The sequence below is a fragment of the Bidens hawaiensis genome, unplaced genomic scaffold (genome assembly GCF_021521415.1).
Source record: "Bidens hawaiensis isolate Kalapana, Puna unplaced genomic scaffold, B.hawaiensis_p1.1 tig00050679_1, whole genome shotgun sequence".
Classification (NCBI taxonomy): Eukaryota; Viridiplantae; Streptophyta; class Magnoliopsida; order Asterales; family Asteraceae; genus Bidens; species Bidens hawaiensis.
Window position 1 is genome coordinate 7,908 of NW_027506168.1, and position 7,944 is coordinate 15,851.

The 7,944-nt window shown below is 42.0% G+C and overlaps 1 protein-coding gene across 1 annotated transcript; it reads left to right on the forward strand.

Annotated features, from left to right (window-relative positions):
• The first annotated feature begins 5,671 nt into the window (after positions 1-5,671).
• On the forward strand, positions 5,672-7,716 carry LOC143616955 (protein yippee-like). The gene is made up of 5 exons (XM_077089649.1): positions 5,672-5,886; positions 6,360-6,403; positions 7,030-7,138; positions 7,223-7,278; positions 7,349-7,716. Exons 1-5 carry the CDS (start codon positions 5,791-5,793, stop codon positions 7,434-7,436), a joined length of 393 nt encoding a protein of 130 aa, XP_076945764.1. The 5' UTR covers positions 5,672-5,790; the 3' UTR covers positions 7,437-7,716.
• Positions 7,717-7,944: the final 228 nt, after the last annotated feature.

The following is a 7,944-nucleotide window of genomic DNA, read 5'->3' on the forward strand; positions in this document are numbered from 1 at the left end:
ATGATTCATGCGGATAGACCGGCACTTTCATTTAGTGGGATGACTGAACTTTACCCTTCAACTGACATGCGTGAAGGTTTGCCGTTTTTTGGGTTTATGCGGGTTTTGCCGCCTTCCCCACGCAACGACTTTCCACGTAATTATGCGGTGAAAACCGGCATATCCGTGTTTAAAGTTCATAAAAGTATAAATGTAAAATCATCAGCCTCGATGTTCTAAGGAGAATCATTTCCATTAGAAGTGGCTCTGGGCCTTTTCTTTACAAATTTGGAATTGATCTACATGCAAACTGTGTAATTGAGCTCCCTTCCATGTTGTTGGGATGGGAGTTCCATCGAGCCGATATGCACCTGGTTCGGGATCTCGTTCTTTACGCAGCATGTAGTCTCCACATTGAAGCTGGAATTTTTATTCGTGTTTTCCCCAGCTGGGGTTCTACACGGATCAGCCTGCTCAGCGTTCATTGAGCCACGAGGTGCGCGAGCGTCCCATCTCTGACAAATGCTTCGACCATATCCTTTACGTCTGTGCATTCTTCAGTGTTGTGGCCTTTTGTCCTGTGAAAGTCACAGTATTTGCTCCGATCAGCGTTGGGACGATGTCGGATTATTGGAGCCTTTGGCCATGGGAGCTCCTCAGTGGCGAATATCTCGGTGACGCTTTTGGTGAGTGGCGTCCATCTGGAGTTCTGGTTCGACTGTACGTTATCCCTTCCGCCTAACCGATGTTGCAAGCCGGATGAGGTGTCAAAGTTTACCCTTGACTGCCAAATGCCTAGCTTTCGCTTTTTGTTTAATCGGGCGGTAAGGACGTTGTCTTCTCTTGTTCTCTGGGTGTAGAGGTTTGTGTTCTGGGGGAGATCTCTACCCAGTTGCTTCTCCGTTTCCTCAAAGCGTTTTGCTGCTGTCATGATGGCATCCCATGTGGATGGCATGCCATCTTTACCCGTTAAGGTGCGGATGAGCTCTGGGTCGTTCGCGCCCTGGATGAAAGCAGCGCGAACAAGATCTTCGCTGATATTACCCAGACTTAGCTTCTTTGAGTTGAAGCGAGTGATGAAGTCTAGCAAAGATTCATCTTCCTCTCGAATGCATTTGAGGATTGTCCATTGTTCCTCGGTATACTTTCTTTGCTGGCTGAAGTGTTGGCTAAACTTTTGCTGGAAGTCTGCCCAGTCGTAGATGTGGTTGACCGGTAGACGATCGAACCACGCTCTAGCTGGCCCAACAAGCGTCATTTGGAAGATGTAACACCACGTAGGTTCCGTCCAATTGCTGACGGTTGCCCCTGCTATGAATCTGTTCAAATGATCGTCTGGGTCAGATATACCATCATATGTGCCTATGTTGGACATCTGTTTGGCACTTTTTGGGGCGATTGCTTCCGCAATGTCCCTTGCAAATTTGGACGTTCCCGCATTTGCCACAGTTGGTCTGAATGTTTTGGAGAAGTCACGTGGATTTCCACCTGTGTTTTTTGGTTTGAAGGCTTCTCCAAAACGCCTTCTCGGTTGGGAGTCCGTTTCCTTACGCTTCCCTTTCGCCCTATGACGAGGGTTTGCGTCACTATCGGATTCCTCCGAATCATCGTCCAAGTATTCTTCGAATTCGTCAGCCTGTTGGGCGGAACGCAAGCGTTCGTCCAACTCAGCTTGGAATTCCCTCTGACGTGCCTCCGCCCATGCCTTAACCTCATCGAGTGTTTGGCGGGGGAGCCTTGTTCGTTTCTCTAACTGGGTATCGGTGAATCCCAGTGAGCGATTATTTACTGCACTTGCCCCAGCTTGGGTAACTGGGGTAGTGTTCGTAAAATTTACTTCACTTGCACCGGCTTGGGTAACCGGGGTAGTGTTTGTAAAGACTGTGTAGCCGGTATTCCCCCCAGTAGCTGGGGTTGTGGTTACCGGAGTTTCTTTAACCATCTTTCCAGAAGTTTGAAAATACTGAAAAGAAATGAAGTTCTAGCTTTTATGCACGGATGGCGCCAATGAAGAAACACCAATCGGACCCCGGGCAGATTACGGATAACCTGGGGGTTAGATAGATGTTTCCCACGAGGGGTTGGACCCGGCAAAGATGGTTCTTCTGATAACCTGCAAAACAGACACCGTGAGCTCGTCACTGAGAAGGGGGGGGGTTCCTCCTTGTGACCACCCTCCGGCGTGAGAATCAGACTAGATTGCTCTTTAAATATAAATGTATATTAAGAGATTGCTAGAGCAGATATCAGGTATAATATGATGATAATGTGATAAGATGAGATGATCATACCATTTGGGGTATTTATAGCCGAAGGTAGGTTTCCAAGGAGGTATGGCCGGCTGAATAGTATTCCTGTTCTACCAACTGTGGCCTACGCACGTGCCCTGCTGGTAGTTGGTGGGTAGGCAGCGGCTGATAGTGACCAGGCCTGCTGTGTACTATTCCTTTTCCACCAACTGCCGGCTATGCATGTGGTATGACAGGAGTTGGTGAGTAGGCAGCGGCTAATAGTGACATACAGTACAAGAGCATGCTGCTCGCCATACTGTTGTCAATAAGCTGTCGTATCTTTAGTCAGATCTTTTGCCCATACCTCGTCAGGTACAGTACAAAAGATCTTCCTGTATCGTACGGACTGGCTTTTGGGCGGGAGTATTCCCCCTCCCGCCTTTGTGCGGGATTTTTCCCGGCTTTGCTCATTCTTTCAGGTGAAACTGAGTGATTTGAGAGCTAAGTGCCTTGTGCGTGTAGCCTTGCTGCGCGGGTGGCCTTCCCTGATGGCTTGTATCCGCAGCTGCGGGAACAGGCAGAGTACTTCACCATTGGGAGGCATTTCCTGCGGGAACAGCTTGCGTACTGCGCGTAAGGACGTCACGTCTCTGAGCATGGTGGGTCCTGCGGATCCAGTTGGTTTCTGCGCAGACGTCCCAACTCAATGTGAGTCTTGCGGGTCCAACTGGGCTCTGCTGGGACCTACCTCTTCACACATCATGTATCAAGTTCCCACCGAAGAGATCTCACCAAGAAATCGACCCTTATTCCATTCATATCTTGCCACAAATATTTATTCGGTGCTGTAGAGTACTGTAGACAATACCACAACCGATATAAGTTTTCACAATTCATCAATTCAAGTTGTAGCTGGGCCGAAGTGGGCTTTCTCTTTTACCTCCATTTCCACCTAAACTCATTATTAATCCATTTATAGCAGTCCATGAACAACTCATCTTTTTTATTTCTCCAAATCAAATAATAACAAAAATAGCTTCTTTTAACGGCTTATCTCCGACCCAACAATATCATGCTATATGAAAATTTCATAAATTTTTTTTATTTTGTCAAATTTTATAAGATTATTCTTTCTTATTAAAACTAATTAATGAAAAACTCTTTAATATGGTTTTAGCTAACAAGTTTGTATTAAAAGGATTTAAGTACTAAGCATTATTCACATAACGACGAAGTGTGACAAGTTGACTACCAAAGCACCCTCGTGAAGGAATCAATGACGATTTTATGATCATTTTCTTTATGTGTCAGGTACTTCAACAGTTCAACCTTACAATGTTTACCAACTTAATATACAAGTTTTTATAGGTTTTAACTTTTAGTCAAATCGGGGTCATGTCACCAAAATTAAGTATTTCATTTGAAAATATCTTGTGACATATTCGTTTGTTGAATGATTCTATGGTAATCTTTTTTTTCTATGAAAATTATTCTTCAACTGTTATTTGTAAATCTTTGAAAAAAAGGGTTGGACATAGATACATGCATGAGATGATTATATCAAAATTGAGTAAAACTTTATATAAATCAAAGTGGCATACAAATTCGTAGGAATTGGACTTTAAATCCCCCCATTACATAGCTTGTTCATTTGGAAAGAGAACGAATCGGAATTTGAAACTAATTCCAATAAAATCTCATGTTCATTGGAATTCAAAAATCTCTTCACTTTCAAAAGAAAAGTTAACAAAAAAGTGTTTAAAGGTTCTATTTGGTTTGTGTTAAAAGAGGTCAGTTGAAGGGGTTAGGCTAAAGAGGTCAGTTGAAGGGGTTCGAGCCGAACAAGTGCCTGTCGGGATGCGTTTCGGATTGAACGAGTTTCGGGTCAGGAGGGGTTTCTAGTCGGACAGGTTCCGGGGTCAAGAAATGTTTCGGGTCGGGTCGGATTCAGGTCTAGAAGGGTTACAGAAGGGTTCGGGTTGGGACACATTACGGATTTGGACGGATTTTGTGTCCCGACCCACTCTTACTTGAACCCCATGCTTACCCAAAACCCGTTCCCGCCCAAACGCATCCTGATGCGAAATCCACCCCCACCCGAGACCCTCCCTGACCCAACACCTGCTCTGACCCGAAACCCATTCCACCATAAAGGGGGGAAGGGTGGTTATATTTTCCTCACACACCACATCCAATTGTGGTGTGCCACATCACCAACCCCAAATCCATCACATGTGATGGATTTTAGTCGGGGTGGTGGTGTGGTGTGATGGATTTTCAATTTTCCGGCCACCTTCATCACACCTTCACCGGACCTTTTTCCGGCCAAAATAACTCACTCATCCTAAAGAACAACTTCATCAATACTGGGCTTCACTTAAATACAACCAAAACCCACTTCCTAAACACCCTCAAAACCCCAAATCCACCTTCACCCCATATCGCCGAACCTTTTTCCGGCCAAACACCAACCAACCAACCACCAGATCCGTACCCGACGACACCACCACAACCACCAACCACCAAATCCGTTCATCACCGGCGCAACGCCGTCCACCGTCACCATCTCCATCCTCCTTACGCGCCAAACCCTCACCGGACCGGAGCTCCGGCAATAAAAAATCACCGGAAAACGTTCCATTTTACCCTTTAAGTGAAAAAATCACCGGACCGGAGCTCTATCACCCTCCCCTCCAACGGCTCCTCCCCTCCAACGTTCCATTTTCCTCGATTTCCACCCCTCACTTGCGTGATAGCCATCACGCACACTCCCCCCCATAACCCATCACGCGTGATGGGGGACCGGCGGTGGTGTGCGTGAGGCAAGCGTGATGGACGCCGGTCACGCACCAGCCCGGGTGCCCCAAGCTTGTCCTGACTCGACCCTATTCTGACATGACTCAATCCATTGCCAATCATAAGGGGAAGGGATATGAGAAGAAGAATTCCAATTCCATCACGAAGTTTACCAATCAAACAAGTTATGAATTTTCTAAAAAATACATTCCACTTTCAATTTCTTTCAAAAAAAATGTGAACGAACGCCCTCAAACGACAAGATGATATTAGAGGTGTTGATCGATTTGGGTTTCACTTTCAACCTAATAAGTATTTACTACTCCGTACTTCTCTAAACTACTTTTACTGTTGTTTGCTATATCATGATCGAGTTAAATAAGACTGAGCTAACTCTAACTTGAATGAACAAACAACAAAATAAAATAAAACAATCACTTGTTATTCGATCAAACCCGAATTCAATTTTTTAAACGAAAAACACGAATATGAAATGTGATTGCTCTAAACGGTTTCAATTTAGTTCGGTTTTCAATTTAACTAATTCAAAACCGAATAAAAAACAAACACCCGTAGAATATACCCGAGTGTACCGAATATGTCCCTATCATATTTTCAAACCCGTACCACACGCATCACAAGTTGTACATAATTATCAACTAGGACCCACCAAAAGAGTCTGAACTGCCAAAAGCGTATAATAATAACTCCGAAGGACGGAATTCTTGGTATCTTCCGATTATTATTATTATTATTTTCTTCTTCTTCGATCATCAATCGATCGATGGGGCGATTGTTTCAAGTAACGTTAGACGGTAAAATCTACAGTTGCAGACACTGCAAAGCCCATCTCGCTCTTTCAGACGACATCGTTTCAAAGGTTGTATGTTTTGCTATTTATTTAATTGTTTATTAATTTTAATCGATTGATTGATTTTCCGATCGTCTGGTTTCTTGTATTGTTAAAGTTTTGATTTTTATTATTGGGTTTGTTACATTTTGTGATCTGGGTTGATGATTGATTGACCCGATTAGTTGAATTTTATGTTTTTATTATATGAATTGAGGTTTAAGTGTTTGATTTTGGATCTTGATTTATGATAAGTTTAATTAAAAATATTGTTATGATTTTACATTTTGACCTAATTTTTTCAGTAACCCTTTCAGATTTTTGGTTTTTTTTTTTAAATGTTATCAAATGTAAAAATAATAATAATAATATGTTAAGTTGTTTGGCTTTGTTAAAGTGATTATCAATGTGTGATGAAGCTATAATAATGGTACTATGTCAAGAACTCTTGATGCTTATGAAATTGTTGATATTTTATTTTCTTTTTGTGTCGATTTATTTAGGCTTTTCAATGCAAGCATGGAAAGGCTTATCTCTTCAGTAAGGTGTAAGTTTTCCTTACTTATATGTAGAGGTGTACAAAACTGGTTCGGGTTATAAACCGAACCAGGTTCGTCAACAGGTTGTAAAAAGCCAGTTCGGGTTATAAACCGGTTTAGGAGGAAAAATGTTCAAGCCTATTAAATCGATTCAGTTTGGGTTATAAACAGGCTTGGGGCAAAAAAAAACCCGGTTTTCTTAGCAATTTAAATTGGGTCGGGTCCGAAACCGGTTTCAGTGAGAGATAGATAGATAGAGAGAGAGAGAGACTAAAAACCGGTATATGAGCTAGCAGGTTGGGTCGGGACCAAACCAGTTTTCCGGTGAAGTGGGACGGGTCAGAAACCAGTTGACCAGGCCCAGGCCGGTTTTTTTACACCGCTAGTTTTATGTGCTGATGCGGCTTTATATATATATATTATGATTATTATCCACCATAATTTCTTTGGATATGGCAAAAAGTTGCATACTTTAGGCGTGTTTGGAGGTCTATGAAGCTGAGATTATCAGTGTTTGGGTATTCTGATAATGATTCTGAGTTTGTGACTCTTAACTTTTGGTTTTTATTAGATAGCCTGCCATAAGAATTAATCATTGATATAAGCAATTATGTTTTTATCGTGTGTTTTACAGAGTAAATGTGACGGTTGGGGCGAAGGAAGATAGGTTAATGATGACTGGGCTGCACACAGTTGCTGATATTTACTGTGTCAAATGTGGATCAATTGTCGGATGGACATATGTAAGAGGAAAAAGAAAAGAACCTTAAATTTGAAATATGCATGTGTTATGCGTTTGTAAATTGTAATCGATCTATGACTTTCAGGAAACCGCACATGACAGGAGCCAAAAGTACAAGGAAGGGAAATCAGTTCTCGAACGGTTAGTTTTTTTCTGTTATTATTAGATTTTGTTTGAAGGTTTTAACTTTTAAGCAATGTTCACTATGCAGGTTTAAGCTTGACGGTCCGGATGGAAGCAATTATTATTGGGTTAGTCATGAAGCACATATTGGTGGAAGTGATCAGGATGATGTTTAATAAGTGATTAAATGAATGATGATTAACATGTGTATATATTCTACAGCCTTTTTCTCTGGATGTTATTATTACTTCAAACTACCATTAAGCAAATGTATCTCATAAAACCGAGATGGAGGAACAAACATTAAGGGAATGTCGATCATTTACGAACTTCTTGTAAGAAGTTTCAGTCGCATGATCTGATGTATCATTATGAACTATAATATGGTAGTTTCTGTATATTCTGGGTCACAAGTTGACCTTACTGAATATCAAGATTCTGTCTTTTGACCTGAAAGTTTCTAGGTTAATTGAACATCTTCCATTGTTACATCTGGTTTGTTGATTGAACTTATGAACTAATAAACACCATAATAATTATAGTAAGACAAACTGAAAGTGCAAGAACGCGATTTTACATGACTTTCATATGATGCTTACGGTAAAGGGGCAACTGGCAAGGAACGAAGAGGCGAGGGACCTTATCTTATCATCTTCAGTTCTTCGGTGTTCATTAGTTCAACTT